Raw genomic sequence first — 19,985 nt, forward strand, 5'->3', positions numbered from 1 at the left:
TGGGACAGAGTGATAGGCAGTATGGGTTCCTGGTGTGTGAAGCAAAGGTCAAAGGACCACATGGCTGAGAGGGTGAGAACCAAAGAGAGATGTATTTATACTGTTTATTGATCCGGATTTATGGTAACCTATTAATTTCCTAGATGTTGTTGTTATTGGTAGGCTGTGACTCAGAGTGACACTGTATAACCAAAAGAAACCACCCAGTTTTAAGGTGTGCTTATGGAGGAGAGAAACCTCCGGTGGAGCAGAAGGACAAAAGCTCACTAAAAGTAGACCCTCTCCTGATACTTCTGATAGCTTGGGTTTTAAGCAGGAGAAAAAGTTACTACATGGATAACCGGCTTGTGGTAGCCAAGCATTCATAAGACGTCACTTTTTCATCTGCCAGTGTAGGCTCTTCCTATCACTGTAAAGCAGAATTCAAGCATTGGATTGTTCACCCACTCATGGAGAATATGAGCTGGGATCAGACCGTAGTGTGAGAGCTTATGTTACTCTAGTGATTGATGTGTTGTTGCCATGTACAACACATCAGTACAAGAAGAACTTAAGTGTCAGACATTTGTGTACTCACTTGGCTGAGGCACCAATGGCGTGGAAGCTACCATCTGTGGGGTTTGACTGTACTTCACTAATAAACTCCATTAATTGTAGAACACTATTGTATGTGAGTTCATTGTAGCCATTGCAATGAATTACGGAACCCAGCATGGATGTCGAGTTGGTAGGTGAGGAATTGTGTCAGAACAGGTAAAGAGGGACCATGGAGTTTTGTCTGACTAGACCCCCTTCCATTGTCTCTTCATTGCACATTGTTCTATGTGCCTAGTGTGACTACCACGGTTAGCCTGCTTTGGTTGCTATAGCTGTATAGTGTGTTTTAAAATCAAGACTTTAAACCTGTCTTTGTTCTTGTCTTTCAACAAGTTAGTATTTGGGACCCCTTGCCTTTACATAGAAGGTTAGGGACTGTGTTGAATCTGTAGGTGGCTTTAGACTGAAGAAATGGAGTGGAGCCCTTGTTTGAAATCCTTGGCTAGACAAGGGTTAAGAAGAAACCAACTTCATACCAGCCCAAGGTTAATTCCCACATCACAGAGGTCCATGTGTGAAGTTGCAAATGTATTTTAGGCTTTCATTGTCTTCCACAGCCTTCTATGAACTGGGTGCTCAGCATTTAACTTAGAATATTGTGCCCTCCTCCAGTCTTGAATTGTATAATTTACAGTCCTTGGATCACACAGGTGGGTGTGCTTCTATGTGAACTTAGCTGAAACCACACTTAGATGACTACTTGTTTTAGATATGCCTCTAAGACCCCAGGTGCTATTCTTTCTGATAGCCGGGTACCATCTAATTTCTTTACCACACATAGTTGCAGCACCCATATCTTCAGTGATCTTTTTATGAGGGCAAGTTTTGAGTAGGGCCATGTCATAAGAACTAATTGTTCTCAGATTAGGGCTACAATTAAGTGCATTGCTCTACTTTCTTGGTTGTCATGAGATTCACTTTCTGCTTCTGAGATAGCTCACTTATATACACATGGGAGTGGCAAAACTAACTCCTTCCTCTATTGTTTCACACACCTTATGTGCATGGGCCCACCCAGTTGTTTGGTGGGATAGACAAAGTAGGATTACATTAAATAATTAACTACATCTCCGTACTATTGAGATCTTAACAACATTAAGTCCTTGATGTATGAACATCAATGGAACCACTGCTTTTCATTGAAGTCACTCAGCAGTATTTTATAGCTCTTATTGTATAAGTCCTTTGCATCTCAGTTATATTTATTCCTCAGTTCAAGCAGTCTGAGTTAGAAATGAGAGTCATTCCTGTGTCTTCCAGAATTATAGATAAATTAGACCAGGCGTGTAAGATTCGCATTTAGTTTTATTGTAGTGCAAAATTTGAAAGTTGTAGCAAGTTGGTTGTGAAGAAGAATTTGTTACAAGTAGGGTTGGCTCAATTGTTGAAAGTGAGGAAAATGTGTGTAGCATTAATTGGCAGGTAGTTGTCCATTGGTCAGATGCTCATCACCTGGGAACTGTCTGTGTTTTGTGTACTTATACTATTATTAATGAGACTGCCCTTAATTTCCCTTTCAGCTTTCTCACTACTAGTGTATAGAAACCTAGCTGGGTTTTTATTTTGATTTTTTGACTTTGTGTAATTTGCTAATAAGTTGATCTGTTTGCTTTAGCAGTTTTCTTGAAGACGCTTTAGGATTTTCTGTGTATGGAAATAATTGTACTTCTTTTCGATTATTGATGCTTTTTTCTTAACTGATATGGCTTGGACTTCTAATGCGATATTAAATAGAAGTGGTGAGAGTGGACATCTTTGTCTTCTTTCTTTATGAATTTGGAGGGAAAACTCTCTGTCTTTCCCATTAACAAACACTAAGTTTATGAGGCATGTCTTCATTTAGATTTCCTCAGTGAAACATATAGAAATCATTTACGTTTACCTCTTACCAGATATGCTGACTTTTATCTATTTAATGAGACATATGCTTACCTAAATTGATTGTCTTTTAAGTCTTCTGTGTTAGGCCAGATAGACTAGAGAAACAAATCTGATGATACTCATATGTGTACAAGAAAGAGCTTTATATGAGGAAGTAATTACGTATCAAGAAAATGTCCCAGCCCAATGTATCTCAAGTCCATAAATCCCTCTTCAGACACACATAGCCACATGCAATGATATAGAATGCAGAAAAATCACAGACTGGTAGATGCAGAGTCAGTCTTGTGGATCCAAGGTTGATGGGAACATGGTAGGGCTCCGACAACTCTCAGGGTCAGTGACCCAGTCCCAGCAGGTGGAAAGTGGAGTGAGAAGGAGGTTCCTTATGAGCAGGCTATACCTTTCAGGAGACAGCATTAGGCTGTCTGATGAAGGTTTGACTCCACCTTTGACCAGTAGTGTCTAGTTGACACAAAATCGTCTTAACTACCTTACCTTCTAATCTCTGTGTGGTAAACTTCACCTCTATGGATACCTGTCAATTTGCGGTGAATGTATATTGAGTATTCTAGTACATCGGTTTTATTCATGAAAGCATTACTTCTATAAAAAATGTAAACATACTAAAAAATTCTTAGAAAGTAAACATCAAATGTAAAGATAGTACAGTGGAGATTGTCATATTGACCAACCTGTTGATCCCAATGCCTCAAATGTTGTATAATGTTGAATATTATAAATTTCATATAAAGGTTGTATCACATAGGTTCATTTTTAAGTTAACAGTGTATAATTCTGTTGTTTTCAAATTTAAAAAGTTGCTTTTAAAAGAGAATGCTCTTTCATTCATGTGTCAGTTTGATGCACGTCCTTAGAGATAGGTGAATAAGAAATGTCCGTAAACCTAGTGTTAAGTACCACATTGGCTTTTGGCTTTCATAGTATGCCCTGAATTATATCGAGGAACTTCCTTTCTATTCTGATATGTTTTAGGTTTTTCATCAATTCAACTTGAGATTTGTTTTGCTATATACTACTAGCCTGTTTGACCCTGCTAGCTTTCTTAATTTTTTCTCATCTATAAAATAGACATTTGACTTCATCAGTTTGTTTTGATGGTGGATAATGAGAGTGAACATGATCCAGCCATATTAATAGTCACTTAGTTAAGAGGACAAAACCAACCTACTGCAATCAAACTGCTTCTGATTCATAGGACAGAGTAGAACTGCCCCTCTTGAGTTTCTGAGACTGTAACTTTATGGGAGTAGAAGCCCCTTCTTTCTCTCAAAGCTAGTGTGAGTTGCTAGAAATACAGGTGTAAAGAGAGACTTAAGATACATATTTTTTAAAAACCAGAGTCCTTTGCTTATACCATTTTTACCTATAAACGAAGGCAAGAAAATTTGTTTACCTGTATATAAATGCCAGACAAGTTCTTTGTTTTAAGAATGTGTTCTTAACTATGGTAGAAATTTGTACGCATATGCCTCTTGTTAAAATAAACTAGTAAGCATTACTCCATCCCAAGTTTCATGTTGCAAATGCAGCCCTATCACTATTGTCCTTTTCTACTTTAATTCAGTTATTTCTTTCTCAGACTGCCTCAAGTCTTGGTAAATTGTAATGCGTTGGACTTTTCAAAAGAAAGCAAGTTTCCTCTCCAGTTAGCACAGTTTGTCAGCTCTTTTGGTTGTTTTGTGCTGATGTCTTGCTTTCCCAATCTGGGTAGTATTTTTTTCAAATATTTCTTAAAACTAGAACTATCACTCTCATTTTACTCTGAATACATATCAAATCTATAATTTTTAGCTTCTGAAAAGTGGTTATTACCTCTCTTCATTGCAGAGTGGGAGATAGTGGGTTGGGTTACATGGCTTTTGAGTTCCAGTTTGCAGTGCCTTTTACAACATTATTTTAAAATAATGTAGATCATAGTTTGCTTTTAGTTAGCTCTTACTGTTGACTAAGAAGTTCTAAACTAATTAGGAAATGCCCCAATTTTCTTTCAAGGACCTCACAATTGAATATTGTTGTTGAATAGTTGTGTGGCTGTACACTAACTCCAAAATTGGGTGAACGATAGTACATTTGGCAACTCAGAATTTTAATATATTGAAAAGAGAAAGTAGATAAAATTCTTATGGTTGCACCAGGCAGAAATCTCGTTCTGAGTGAGGCAAAATGGTGTTGCTACAGTACGTATAGTGGTGAGATGGGAATTTAAGTGGTTCATACAAGGGAATCTTCAAAAATGTAATGGAAAATGGAGTTTAAAAGTAATGGGATAATTGCATGAACTGTTTGAAGTCACTTCATATAACCAATTAAAGATTAGGGGTACAGTAGTGTTTGGGGTACAAAAGAGACCTTACCTCAAATATAACTTAAGGAAAACATTTGTTAAATCCTAAAAGAGACAAAGAACAGACAGATCATCCAGATAAAGGACGCCATTAGCATGAAGTTAAAGTGGTATCCAACAACTCACAATTGGGAGCCACATAAATAGGACATAGGAGGCTAAAAGAAACTATCACAAAAGCACGAATGCAGCACAATTACAAGTGGGATTGCAGAAGCAGGAACAGGATCAATATCAGAACATGTACAATGTTAGATAAAATGTCTTACAAGACTGGTCCTGAGCCTTCTGACCAAGGCAATCAGAGCACAACTGATAAGGCACGACTCATGTGGCATAATGGTTTTATGTTGGGCTGAAAACCATAAAGTCATCAGTTTGAAACCATCAGCTGCTGTACAGGAGAAAGACATGCTTTTCTACATGCTTGGCTAGTGATCAGAGACAATTCAATGGAGGCTTAATCGATTTGGGAACTCTGCCAATGGATTTTCGGCTGTCATGGCATTCCACAGCCATTTGCAAATCAGGCTTCAGAATTTAAGCTCTACGACTAGTTAGTTTTCTAAAAGCTTTACCCTTAAGAAACAGAGTCCACATAGAAGAAGCACACCAGCCTATGTGATCACGAGGTGTCCATGGGATCAGGTATCAGAAGACCCAAAACAGCCAACCATTTCAATATGAAAGAGGAGGGTTGGAATGGAGACCCCAAGCCCATCTGTAGACAATTGCATCCCCCTTACAAGAAGAGTCAGTCACAGAAAGAGATGAGCCGGCCAGGGTGCAGTATAACACCAAGGAAACACACAATCTTCCTCTAGTTCTTTAATGCTTCCTCCCCCCAACTATTATGACCCCAGTTCTATCTTACAAATCCTGCTAGACCAGAGCATATACACTGTTATAGATAAGAGCTCTTGACACACAGAATCCAGGACCGATAAACCTCTCAGGACTAATAATGAGAGTAGTGAAACCATAATCGGGAGGGAAGTTGGGGAGGGAAGGGAGAGAAAGGGGGAACGAATCTCAAAGATCTATGTACAACAAACCCAACACCCCCACCCACCGGGGGGTTGGAGTACGGGGAAATGAACAACAGAAATGTGGGTGAATGGAGACAGAAGATAGTATAAATTATGAAAATTAAAATAATTTATAAATTTTCAAGGGTTCATGGGCGGGAGGAGCCTGATACCAAGGGCTCAAAGTAGAAAGAAACTGTTTTGGAAATGATGATGGCAACATATGTACAAATGTGCTTTGTTCAATTGATGTATGGATTGTTATAAGAGCTGTAAGGGCCCCCAATAAAATGATTTATTAAAAAAATATATAAAAGCTATACCCTTGTAGGGATGTTTTAGAGGTTACCTAGATCAGTGGTTCTCAACCTATGGGTCACGACCCCTTTTGGGGTTGACCGACCCATTCACAAGGATCCCTGATGAATAACAGTAGCAAAATTGCAGTTATGAAATAGCAAAGAAATAATTTTATGGTTGGGGGGTCACCACAACATGAGGAACTATATTAAAGGGTTAGGAAGGTTGAGAACCTAGATCATATGTTATTTTAAGGCATAATAATTGATTTCCTTGTTATGAAGGGGAATGGACTAAGAAGCTAAACTTTGTTTACTTCGGTTCCTATTTGATGATTTTTCTCCTCGCTTCTGATTTTTAAAAATCAAGGGGCCAGTTAATTTAACAGATACTTAATGAGTGCATATTGTGGTCTATGGATTACAAGGATATGTAAAAATAACTATGTTTTGATGTGTATTTAAAGACAAGTATAATCAGAAAATGTAATATAGCATAATGGTATTGAATGTATAATATGTTGTCCTTTAATTTTGAACTTTTACTTAAATTTAATATTACTTGAAGAAAGATCATTAAATCATAAATATACTTGGCAAATTATCACAAACAGAACAAACACATTTATGAAACTATCACTCAGAATAACTAAGATTTTAAGCGTACCAATATATTACCAAACACACTAGTAAGAATAATTAGATAATCTGCTACTTTATCATAATTTTTTTTAATTTCAGAGATTTTTTTTAGTTGCTCTATTATTTGTTCCAATAAAAGTGGTTTTTTTCCTGGAATTCTTTTGAATACAAGGAATATCACTGTACTGAAAGTGTAAAACATTTTTCTTTGAACCAATTATTACAGTCATTTATTTAAAAATGAGTAAGATGTGGGTTATACTACCAGGTAAAAAATTCAAATTTTGAAGAGAATGTAGTATAACAAATAAACATTATTTAGAAGTACTGCTTTGGAAAATTTGTCATCCTAGTACAAATTTTCATTATTATAAATATGTAAAATTCTTCCAATACTTGTTAGATTCCCTTCTGTTGAGCACCCTTAGAATGAAATCTCCCCTGAAAGAGAAGGGGATTGGACCAGTGGATTGTAACAGGCCCTGTTCATTATATTGCTCATCTACTCTGAGACAGGACAATAAACTTGGAACTATTTTTTATGGTCTCTCTTTTTTCCCCTCTCTCTCTTACTGTTTATCTACATAAAATAGGCAGGCTAAGCAATCCCAAGGGGACAGACGGTTTGGGGTGGGGGCATGGGAGAGGAGGAGGAGGGTGGTGGGGATTAATGAGCAAATAACGCCAGGAAAGGAAATAACTAGGGGTCTAAAATTGATTGTGAGGAGGGTATAGTGTTCCTGATTGTGTTTGATCAATTGAAATACGTCTGAGAGGAATTATTGAAAGGTAAACATCATAGTGGGGCAGGAGAAAAGAAAAAGAGGAAAGAATAAGGTAAAACTTACAGGTATAAATATAGATATGTAAATGTATAATGATATAAATATAGGTGTGTTTGTTTATACATCTACTTATATGTAAATACAACAAGGAGGCAGAAATAGAAATGAAAGTAATGATTCCCTGAGGGTGCGGGAAAGGAAGTGGGAGGAAAGAAGGAGCGATAGCAATGATTGCTTTGTAAATCCAATGAAGGGGGAAGAAATAACAGAATTACAGGTGGATGGATACAGTGGAAGGTGTAAGAAGATGCAGACGGATATATATATGTGTATATGTATGGTGAAAGAAAATGTTTTGACAATGTTCATGGCAGCAGTTGTACAATTATGCTTGATCTAATTGAACTGTGGATTGTCGTGACATCTGTAAGAGCTCCCACTAAACAGGGAGGGGCAAGCTCTTGAACTCATTATAAAGAAGACCCTTATATTCGCGTCATTCTATAAAGAAAATATTTTATGAAAGGTTAATGTGAATAGTAGTGACACTGTTGCACTAAAGACAGATTACTTTCTAAGTAAATCACTTCAGACAGGTTTACTCATAAGTTGTATACAATTGATATACTTTAGCACATACTAAATTTTCTTGTACATATTGCATGCTCAAAAATTAATGTTACTTTTTATAATATTCCCATTTGCCTTACATCACATTTACCAAACCTCATTTTTATAAATAATATTTTTCCTGAATATTTAAAGCATTTCATTATTTGGAATGTTTTGTTTTCTTTTTTATGTACTTGAAAGTAAAATTGTGCCTTTCTTACATGAGTTTGTTTCATTTACTCATTTTGAAACTGCTTAGAGGAAAAATGCTGATAGGATATTAAGAAAAGTAAAACATTGGAATTGTGAGCAATTAGGTAGAGAGTTGAAAATCAGTGCATGCTTCTAGTAACTACTCTGTGGTAACAGTTTCAATATAATGATTTCAATATTACCTCATGACTAAGAGCATAAAAGACAAGTTTTTAATTTTCAAAGTTCAATGTCATTACACAGTCCATGAAGTGACTGAATGAGAGACAAAGTGATTAATTTTTTCCACGGTAATCGAAATGTTTAATTATGTGTAAAACACTTTGATGTTATCAATTTTTGTTCTTTTAAAGGAGGGTGCTTCTGCTCGCAAGACACAGACTCCTGCAGCACAACCAGTACCGAGACCAGGTAAAAAGATAAAGCATTGGGTGTATTTTGCATATGAGCCCAACAATGACTTTTTTTGGTATGCTTAATGCTTGCAGAAAGTGAAACTTTATTTAAAATACATGAAAAGTTTAGTTTTCTTAAAATTGACTGTATTATAAGGCTGATTTCAGAATTGTGATAAACAGTATATTTAAAATGCTCGCTGTACCTCAGTTAACATTATCAATTAATTAATCCTTAGAATTATATCAGAAAATCATAAGCAGTTAAAGTAAAAATCACGTTGAATTTATATTTTCATTGTGTATTTAAACAGCTTAACTGGACTTCAATAGTACCTTATTCTTAAATAATACTTTCCCAAATTGGATTCAAAAGTCATTGGTAAAAAGATTATATAACATCATGCTTTTGACCAATGACTTATAAAGTAATACCATTTTCTAGGATATTGATGTGGTTAAAATGCAGAAGAACTTATTTGAGAAGATGTTTTTATTTCAGAGTTTAGAGAACTATTTTAGAGGCTTGAATATGTATCTCCTTACCTATTACCTACTCTAGTTCTGTTACTACCTCTGTATGTGATTCTTTTCCTACAGAAGCACACCATCATAATTTTTATTGATTGATATACAGCCTTAATGCTTATAACTTCAGGCATCTGTTGGTGAACCCATCATAGCCTGTAATCATGCTTTAAAATGAATCTTTAGCAAACATAGTACTAAAGTTAATTTTTAAATCCCACTCCCATTCTTGTACCTTAAATTTTTTGTAGGGATCAATACTGGCTTCATTCTGGATAAAACCCCCTTTCCCTCTTTTCTTTATACATTGTTCAGTATGATGTGAAAATTAAATCCTGGCATTTTCTGTTGTAAACATTTCAAAGCTTGATATTGGCGTTCAACAAACTTAGCATTGTTCACAGGCCCCGTGAGGATTGTTTCCCGTTTGTTCTCACTCTCATCTACTCTTCCCTGTCTTCACCGCGCTCACACACTTGCCTCCTGCCAACTCCTTAAGTCCAAGGAGGGGCTTTCCTCGCTTCACCTTTGCCTGCATTCCTGCCACCATCAGGACTCTGTCCACGTTCTCTCGGGAATCTGGAGCCTTTTCATCCTTCAGATCTCAGCTGAAATTCTCCTTTTGAGAGGCATTGCCTAGAACCCTATCTAAAGCATACTCTTTTCAGTGTATTGTAATATTATACATTCAAAGAACTTCATTTATTTACTAATTTGTGTGCAGTCTTTTATTTGAAAGTTCATTGAAAACAAGAATTGTTTTATTTACAAGTAGTGGGATCCTGTGTACCTAGACTCTATGTATTTTGAAAGGAAAATATAATTTGAAGTCCTATATAACCTGATCCATTTTCTTCTAACTTATTCCTACTGTATCTATTGGAAGCAAAGCATTTACATAGTAGTGATGGTGGCAAAGAAACAAGCTCTGATGGTAGCCGCAGGCGCCATTGGACTAGTGTGCATTTTCTTTTTTTTAACGCAGCAATATCAAGGTGTAGAAACATACTTCTCTTTTTACAGCCCAGGAAACTAGGATTGACTGGTTAATCAACTTGCCAGGGTAATAAAACCAAATTGACCCATTTTCACGTAGTTGATTCTTACTCATAGTGACCATACAGTACAGAGTTTGAGACTATGAATCTTTACAAGAACAGATACTATCATCTCAAGTGGTAAAACAGATATAGATTAGATTTGAATATTGACTCTTATTTGTAATTACTCTGTTTCACAGAAAACTTATTCCCCCCCCTCCGTTTATGTGTGTTAAGTCAAGTTTATTAACATGTTCTTCTTAACCAGTGGTCTTATCTTGGCCTTCATTTAATTCAAACCAAAGCAAACTAAACCCATAGCTTTTGAGTTGATTATGATTTCTAGTGACCCTATAGGACATAGTAGAATGGACCCAAAGGATTTTCAAAGCTTTAAATTGTTGTGGCGTCATATGGTCACAGCATCTGACATCTAGTTGGCAGGTTTGAACAGCTGAACTTTTGTTTAGCAGTGGCGTGTTCAACCACTGCTGTAGCAGGCCTTTCATTCACAAGGAACCTGGTTAGAGTCTTTTTTTTGGTTATTTTTTAGTAAATCTCCATAAACTTTAATATGTGTTTGATATGCTTTATTTTCTTGCCCCAGTTTTAAAAACCAGTTATCCAGTTTTATTGGCATATTTACCTACCATAAAATACAGTAGTTCAACCATATTACAGAGAGTTGTACACTACAATTTTAGGACCTACCTTCCTTGTTTTACTCATTTTATTTATTCCCCATTTGCCCCAACCTCCCTTGCCATACCCCCACCCAGACCAAACCCCAGCTCACTGCCATGGCGGCAAGGCTGACTTATACCAATCCTATAGCACAGGGTGGAGCTGCCCCCGTGGGTTTTCAAGACCAAAACACTTTGCATGAATGGAAAGACTCATCTTTCCCCCACAGAGCCTCTGGTGGTTTCAAACTGCAGACCTTGTTGATAACAGCCCAACTTGTAAACACTACGTCACCAGGCTCCTTTACCATAAGAAACCATTAATCTCTTTAGTATCTCTATATTTACCCATCCTGCATTTCATATACAGAAAAACAAAACAAAGTGAAACAGAAAAACTTCAGTGAAAAAGAAAGCAAGAAGTATAAACTAGAGCAGATTTAAAATAGGTCAAAAGGAGATCAAGTGATAAATGTTAATGTTCATCCTAACTGCATCTGCAAAATCCACTTTCCAATACACTTTACTGAATAGCAAGTGTATTAGGCCAGGTTGACTAGAGAAACAAATCCGGTGACACTCATACATGTGCAAGGAAGTGCTTTATGTCAAGAAGTAATCTGTCAAGAAAGGGTCCCAGCCCAGTCCAACTCAAGTCCATAAGTCGGATAGTAGTTTATAAGTCACTTTTCAGACTCACGCAGTCACATGCAATGATGCCAAATGCAGGAATGTCACTTGTGGTGGATCCTAAGTTGGTGGAAAACATGGCAGGGCTCTGGCAGCTCTCCTAGTCAATAAGCAGGAAGTTGAAGGCAAAGAGAGAGAGAGTGGCTGACCTCCAGAGAGTTCTATTTCTCGATTGTACCTCCAAGGGAGGTCTTCAGGCTGTGACCTGATTGACATGCTAAACTCTACCGGTACACTTTTAACATGAAATTATGTAACTACCACAGCAAGGCTATTCAAATCCCTGGACTGTGGTCAGAGGGAATTCACCAGAGACCTAATCTCATCTATGGACCCTGCAAATGGGTTTTCAGATTCCATTGTCATCCATAGCTCTCTGCAAGCCAGGTGTTCACAATTTACTCTCTGATACTATTTCCTCTTTCAGAATTGGATTATGTTTACAATCTTTTGATCACACGGGCTAGTCTGCTTCTTCCTTCTGATTTAGGTGACACCTTCCTCAAATATTTGGCCACTTGTTTGAAGACTGCTCTTTAAGATCCCAGATGCTGTTCTTTCTAATAGTGCTGCACCATCTAGTTTCTTCTCCACACTTTGTTATAGCATAGCTTAATGAAGGTGAACATTAAGCAAGACCTTGTCATAAGAATGAACTATTCTTAAATTGGGGGCTAGAATTAAGTATGTGTCCACAATCCATTCATATGTGTACATGAATGTGGTTCATGTTAGAGCCATTATTGCCATTTTATGTTAGAGAACATTATCCATCATCTCCTTGGGCCTTAAGGTAATTAATTCCGTTGATATTGTCATTAAAGTAAAATACATTTATGGGACTTGTCATCAATCTGTCGTCATTCAAATGCACCTTTTGTTGTTTTTTTAAATCATTCTCACAAAAAGTACATTTTTACTTTTTATGTGCCCCCGCTTTTCATCCCATTAACCCTCCAACAAATACTAAGAGCATATTACATACCAACTTAAATTATAGTCAGATGTAACCTTTAGTCTCTTGTCCTATTCCTGAAAATGGTTTAAGAAAAAATGAAGTATTTTTCTCCCAAGAAGATTGGAGACGGTAATACTTAGCATGTCAGTGTGTGTTTGTGTATCTCTTCCTCCTTTAGGTGGCTGGAGGAATCATATTACTTAATCACAACAAAATACCCACACAAATGAGTACAGAATATTAGTTTCAGTGGAGTATTTTGCTGCCTTTACAATCAAGTATATTTCAAAGGTATACATGCTGTGTAATTTCTTTTAATGGTAGTGTTGTAACAACTGGTGTTGAAGTGTGTCTTTTAAATCTCCTAACACACGTGTGCACTCATACACATGTGTATATATAGCCAGCATATGAGACATAGAAGACAACCAGTAAACTTTCATTGCCTTTATAAATACTGAAAACTAAACATGCAGCGCTGTTTATCCTAAAATGTGTTCATTTTTAACTGGACTATTTGTTGCAAATAGTATTTATTAAATGTCAACAAATATCCCAATCCATTATAAAGTCTATTTTATATGAGCATAATTAGAAAATACAAATGTTTGTGTTTTCATAAAAATTACGAATAATGTGACCAAGTCCAGAGAGTGCTATAGAACTTCATGTATACTAGCCTTACATAGCCTGTAATGTTCTTCTCTCGTATAAACAGACCAAAAGATGTAGAATGAGAGGTGGGGGAAAGAAATATTTTTTATCTTCCTTTCCAGTAGTTTTTCTTTATTTCCCAAGGTAGTTTAGCAACTTCTGTGTTACATATACTTGTTTTACTCTGTGCTTCTTTTTAATATTTATTATTTTACTTATTTTTGCCTTCTTTCCTTTGCTTAGACCTTAATAATCATGAACATCGAGACTCAGTACTTAGCAGTATATGTAGCATATCCATTTGTGACTGTGGATTACTGAATGATGCTAAGGAATTTTAATATTTTTTGTGGAGCAGAGAAATAGTGTTTGGGAGAATTCAGTATGTTTTATGATTTTTTTATGTCATATTCAAGTAATAGATAGGCCTTGTTTTGTAAATTTAACCTTAAGAGTATGACTTTTATAGTACTCAAAATTGTGATATATATATGTGTATGTATTTTATTTTACAGTATCCCAAGCAAGACCTCCCCCAAATCAGAAGAAAGGTGAGGGTATATATATATATATATGATTGTAAATTTATTTTAAAACATAAATGTGGGAAAATAACGATGAGAAGCAGAGCTGACAGGTGCTTACGCAGCCATGTTTGTGCGTGGTGTCCCTTTTTATAAGTGAGTGCTCAAACCATATTGTTAGGGGCCATCGATCGGCTCCAACCCATAACAACCCCAAGCTCAACAGAATGAAATACTGCACGATCCTGTTCAATTCTTAAGATCCTTCCTATGCCTGAGTCCACTCTTTTAGCCATGGTTTCAAGCCATCACATTGAGAGCCTTCCTCTTTTTTCTCTGCCCCTCCACTTTACCAAGCATGATGTCCTTTAGGGACTTGTCTCTCCTGACAGTATGTCCAAAGTCTGTAAGATGAAGTCCTGCTATCCTTACCTCTGAGGAGCATGCTGGCTGTACTTTTCCCAAGACTATTGGTTTGTCCTTTTACCAGTTCTTGGTGCTTTAATAGTCTTCTTCTGCACCCCAACTCAAATGCACCATTTTTCTTAGGTCTTAATTCATTCTCCAACTGTCACATGCATATGAAGTAATGGGAAAAAACCATGGCTTGGTTCAGGTGCAGCTTAGTCCTCAAAGTAATATCCTTAGTTTTCAATGCTCTAAAGAGGTCTTATGCAGCAGATTTACCTAATGCAACATGTATTTTGATTTCTTAACTGCTGCTTCCATGAGCTTTGATTGTGGATCCAAGTAAGACAAAATCCTTGACAACTTCAACCTTTTCTCCATTGATCATGATGTTACTTATCGGTCTAGTTGTGAAGATTTGGTCTTCTTACATTGACTTGTAATCCACACTGAAAACTCGTAATCCATACTGAAGGCTCAAGGCATGCCTTTTATTAAATATTTTTAATATCATCCAGGTCTAATATAGTTTTCAACTAAAAATATTAAAACTCATACATTTGATTCTTTTAATTTTTATTAGAGAAAATAACTCTAATTCTTTTAAATAATATACTTACTACCTTTAAAATTGTCTTTACAGGGTCTCGAACACCTATTATCATAATTCCGGCAGCTACCACCTCTTTAATAACTATGCTTAATGCAAAAGACCTTCTACAGGATTTGAAGTAAGTAATTTGTTAAACTTTTTTTTTGGGGGGGGGAAAGAAGTCAGATGATCTTTTTATGCCATTTCAAAGCCAAAAAATTACAAACTCTATGACATCAAGTTGATTTCAATTCCTAATGACCCTAGAGGACAGAGTAGAACTACCCCTAGTTTCCAAGACTAAGTCCTTCCAGGAGTAGAGAGCCTCATCTTTTTCTTAATGAGAGTCTGTTGGTTTTGAACTATTGACCTTCTGGTTAACAGCCCAACATCTAACTACTGTGCCACCTACTGGTTATAGGGAGAAGCACAATTTCTTATCTGTAGCATAGGCTTTACAAATAATCACAAGTTCATTCATTTCTGGAGAGTTAAGGGAAGAAGCAGTATAAAGTTGTGGAAAGTCTTAATAAAAATATAGATCTTATATTGACTGTTAATATGAATGGCTTTCATTTGATTTTTTTTCCTTCCATAGTTCTTTTTATAAATGCTTATGTCATGTCCTGTAGGAATATAACAAGCCTAAAGTCAATGCTTAAGTTAAATTCATGCCTTGGAGGTTTTTGTTTCACCAATGTAGTATACATTCCAATTCAGATCCAAACAGTCTTCAGAATGATTTTGGGATTGGCCCTTGATTGAAAAATTACCATGAAGTCTTCTTCATCTCCTCCTTTATAGTACAAGTCAAAAGCGAATGTAATTCTTAGAATACTTTTTAACTATAAAATCAAGGGTGTTTTTTTTTTCTTCAGTTTTTATTTACATGGCTCTTCTAAGGTTCGAGGTTCTGGTATTCTAGGTCCATTGTGCCCTTTCTTTGTGTAGATGATAAAAACGAAGGCTTACGAATGTAGATCCCCTTTTCATACGTGTTCATTACAGCTTCAGGCCATTTGATTAGTGAATGGTTTTGCTTCATTTATACCATGACTATTTTCTATCTTAGCTATACATTTCAGAAGTGTTTGGTATATTTACGCAGCATTTTTTAGGTGATTGCACTGAGATGTGGATAGTGCTAGTGTCTGATGTGGTACATTCTTAGGACTGTATCTTTATAATATATGTTTAAGTCCTTATATTAATTTGGCAGTCTAAAGCAGTATGCATATTAATCTATTAAGACTAAAGAAAAATATTATAATCGTGCTTCTTAATTTTGTGGGTTATACCTGAGGAAAGATGCTTCAGAAATTTCAAAGGAAAATTCCATGATTTTTTTTCAACAAGTTCTTTGAATCCCACCTTATATTTGGTAAGATGTATTTCTCTCCCCATTTAGCTTTAAGTAGATTGCTTGATGAATGCAATTCAAAACCACAATGAAATACCAGTACATTCTTACAGTGATTAAGTTAGAAAATGAACATGGCGTACAACAAATTTTAGCAAACATGGAGAAATTCGAAATCATATCCATGGCCAGTGGGAGTATAAAATGGTAAAGCAACTGTGCAAAACAGCTTAGTGGTTCCTCAAAAGTTAAACATAGAACCAGCATGTTCCATCAGTTCCACTCCTAGTTACCATATATACTCGAGTATAGGCTGGCCCGAATATTAGCCGAGGCACTGAATTTTACACAAAAACTATTAAAAATGTGCTGAAAAACTCGGCTTATACACGAGTTTATACGGTATTTGCCCAAGAGGCTTGGAAGCAGCAGTGCACACAGAACTTGCACACTAAGCTGTCATCAAACCAAATGGTCATCAAAGAATGAATGGATAGATAGAATGTGGTACATACTACATTGAAATACTGCTTGTCTATAAAGAAATGAAATCTTTTTCTCTTTAAAAACAATCATTTTATTAGGAACTCTTACAGCTCTTAAAACAAACCATTCATACATCCTTAGTGTCAATCACATTTGTACCTATGTTGCCACCGTTTTCAAACATTTTTTTTTCTACTTGAGCCCTTGGTATCAACTCAAAATTAAGTCTTGATCTGTACTTCCACATACTGCAAGTGAAGAGGGAGAAGAGAGTCAACTGTAAGTCTTAACCCTATGTTCCCAGGAAAGTTTTTAAGCTCCTCATATATAACACATAATTTAATAAAAAAAATATTTTTCTGATGGTTAATGATACCAATTATATTAATTAGGTTGTAAGGCATCACCCATAATCATCGCCAACTTTCCCATCCCAATAAACGAACACTCACTGTTTTCCAATGACTTCTGTAACCAGTAATAAACTGCCTATTCTTGTTATTTCATATAATTGAGATCTTATCATATTAATCTTTTTTTATGACTGACTTATTTCACTGTGCACAAGGCTTTCCAGATTCATTTATGTCATAGTATGGTTTAAGGCTTCATTTCTTTATTCCATTTAGCGAAAGCAATATTCCACTGTACATATATATCCAGCTTAATGCACATGTTCTACTTGTATGTACACTAAGCTTGAAAGGAGCTAAGATGGAATGTTCCTCCAACTTTTTTGAAACCATGTCATACTTTTATAATAAAACCATAAAATGATTAAAAAGATACATTGTTGAAATTTAGGGTACACTCTACATTAGTGATTTAATATTTTTCTCGTAAGGCAATCTGATGTCACAACTGTGAGAAAGATATAGATGAGTTGGGAGAGATTATTTTGTATATTGAGTTTGTCCATTCCGCAAATACCTATTGAGCAATAGCTAAAAGCAAAATGTTATGGTAGATAAATATATAACAATTTCAACCTTCTTGAAACTCACTCGATTGATAGTAAGGTGATGTTTTAGGAGTCATTGATTGAAAATGGTGACAATTAAAGCGTCGTGCCACTTAGTATGTCCAGAATTTCATTTTACTTGGAAGTACAGTCAACACTCATGGAACAGCAATAGACAAATCGTACAACATATTGCATTGGGCAAATCTGCTGGAAAACGCCATGCTAAAGTGTACCAGAGCGCAGGTGTCTCTTTGAGGACTCAGGTGGGCCTGGCAAAATGTAGCTACCATATTTTGTTTTCCATTCATTCATTAATGAGAACAAAAACACAAAACCATGATTTTTTTTCAGTCAACTCATATGTATGTGAAGCCTGCGCAATGAATAAGAGCAGAGAACTGAATGTGAAAGGTGTTACTGAAGAGTACTGAAAGTACTGTGGAGTGCCAGAAGAACCAACACATCCTTGTAGGTAGAAGTACAACCAGAATGGCCCCTAGAAGTGAGGATGGTGAGATATTATCTTATGTAATTTGGGTGTGTTATCAGGAGAGGGCAGTCCCTGGAAAGGATATCATGCTTAGTCAAGTAGAGGGTCAAAGAAAAAGAGCAAGGCCTTCAATGTGATGGATTGACATTGTAGGTGTAACAGTGGACTCAAGCCTAACAATTGTGAGGCTACGGCAGAACTGTTTCATTCGGTTGTACATGGGGTTGTTAAGAGTTGGAGCTGATTTGATGGATGCCTCCTAAGAACAGTCTTTTAGGGTAGAAGTTAGTGTCAATAAATCACTACTCAAAGTACAATGAAAAAATAAAACTTGACACTTTAAAACTCAAAATCACGTTAGACCTCAACAGTGATCAGCCATTAAAAACTTCCACTCTTCCTGCAATGGCCTGAGGTGATCTGCCAAAGTGTTTCACTACTCGACCCAGGAAACTCTTATTATCATGGAAGTCAAAAGGTTCAACTCTTCCGGTTCATTTTAAGAATATTCATGAAACTGCCCAGGCCATTACGGGTGTGCATATCCAGAAACCCATCAAGTATTTGAGAGATGTCACTTTGCAGAAGCATTGTGTGACAATCTAAGATTACAATAGTGGAGATGGGATGTGCCCAGGCCAAATAGTGGGGTTAGACACATGGTCTGTGGTCAAAAAAAGAGCGTTGAATTTTTTGCTGTGCATGCTTAATGCAGAAAGTGATGCTGCGCTTACAGGTCATTGAGCACATCCAGGTAAAGCCCGATGATGCGTCGCTGGAAGGCTTTTAGTGCTCATGGCCAGGTAATCCACACATGAGGTTCCCTGACCACATTGAAGTGATCTTGACTAAAAAGTAACAAAGTGTTCCTAAGCCAGAAGATGAGGTCACACAGGAGGAAAAGATCCCTAAGAGAAACTGAGGAAGTAACTTTAACTACTTCAGTTACTTAGGAAGAAGTTTTAAATTAAAGTTAAAAAACATTTTAATCAAGCCCTCTCACAAATTATATGGTAATAGAACATGGGTAATTGTGGGGTACCAGCCCCCACAATCAAAAGGGTCCAAAGGGTAGTTGTGGAATGGAGGAGTAAAATTTAAAGAGACATCAGACAAGATAAACATGCAATTGCTCACCCCAGGATGGACATGATCTCAGCATCCCAGTCCTCAGAGAGAGAGAAAGTATAGTTCTAACCAAAACTTAGAGACACTCGGGGCATGCAAACCCCTCTGATTGTAAGTAACCACATCGTAACAGGACAGGGTTACACAATAGGCATACCTGCAAAAGGAAAGGAAACAGCGAGGTAGGGGTTGTACACGCAATAGGAAGGGGAAGGACTAGGGGGTATACTTGTGACTAGATGGGTAGACTTTTAAAGTCAAGATGGCAGCCTAACCTTGGATTCTCCTTGAGTTGGCTTGATCTTGTCTTCGGGCTCTCCTTCAGGGAGACAATGTACTATCCTTATCAGAAGGGCAATGGCCCCACTAAGGGTGGAACAGAGTTAAGGTCTGATTGCTCCAGATGGCTGATAACCCTCAAGGTGATAACCTTTAAGCAGTTGACCTCCAAGTGTGTAGTCCTTGACCATGTGTTAGCAAGCAGCACTGTAGGTTTGGCTTATAGTATGGAGGGACAACCTGGGGAATAACCTTTCTGTTTCCCACCGGTAATGAATGATGTGTTTGCAATCTAATAAATTATTTGGAATTTATTGTTTTTTGAATTTGAGATTTAAAATGGGTAATGTAACTTCTCACTCAACTACTCTTCCTCAGTGA

At 36.6% G+C, this 19,985-nt stretch overlaps 1 protein-coding gene across 2 annotated transcripts in view; it reads left to right on the forward strand.

Annotated features, from left to right (window-relative positions):
• The window catches only part of CDC73 (cell division cycle 73), a 139,091-nt gene that overhangs the window by 89,544 nt on the left and 29,562 nt on the right, over positions 1 to 19,985 (forward strand). For both annotated transcript variants that reach the window (XM_075528584.1, XM_075528591.1), the window contains exons 11-13: positions 8,779 to 8,836; positions 13,889 to 13,924; positions 14,949 to 15,036. In XM_075528584.1, the coding sequence (XP_075384699.1) occupies positions 8,779 to 8,836; positions 13,889 to 13,924; positions 14,949 to 15,036 (182 nt within the window). The remainder of the gene's footprint in view (positions 1 to 8,778; positions 8,837 to 13,888; positions 13,925 to 14,948; positions 15,037 to 19,985) is intronic.

This window comes from Tenrec ecaudatus, chromosome 1 (genome assembly GCF_050624435.1).
Source record: "Tenrec ecaudatus isolate mTenEca1 chromosome 1, mTenEca1.hap1, whole genome shotgun sequence".
Taxonomy (NCBI): Eukaryota; Metazoa; Chordata; class Mammalia; order Afrosoricida; family Tenrecidae; genus Tenrec; species Tenrec ecaudatus.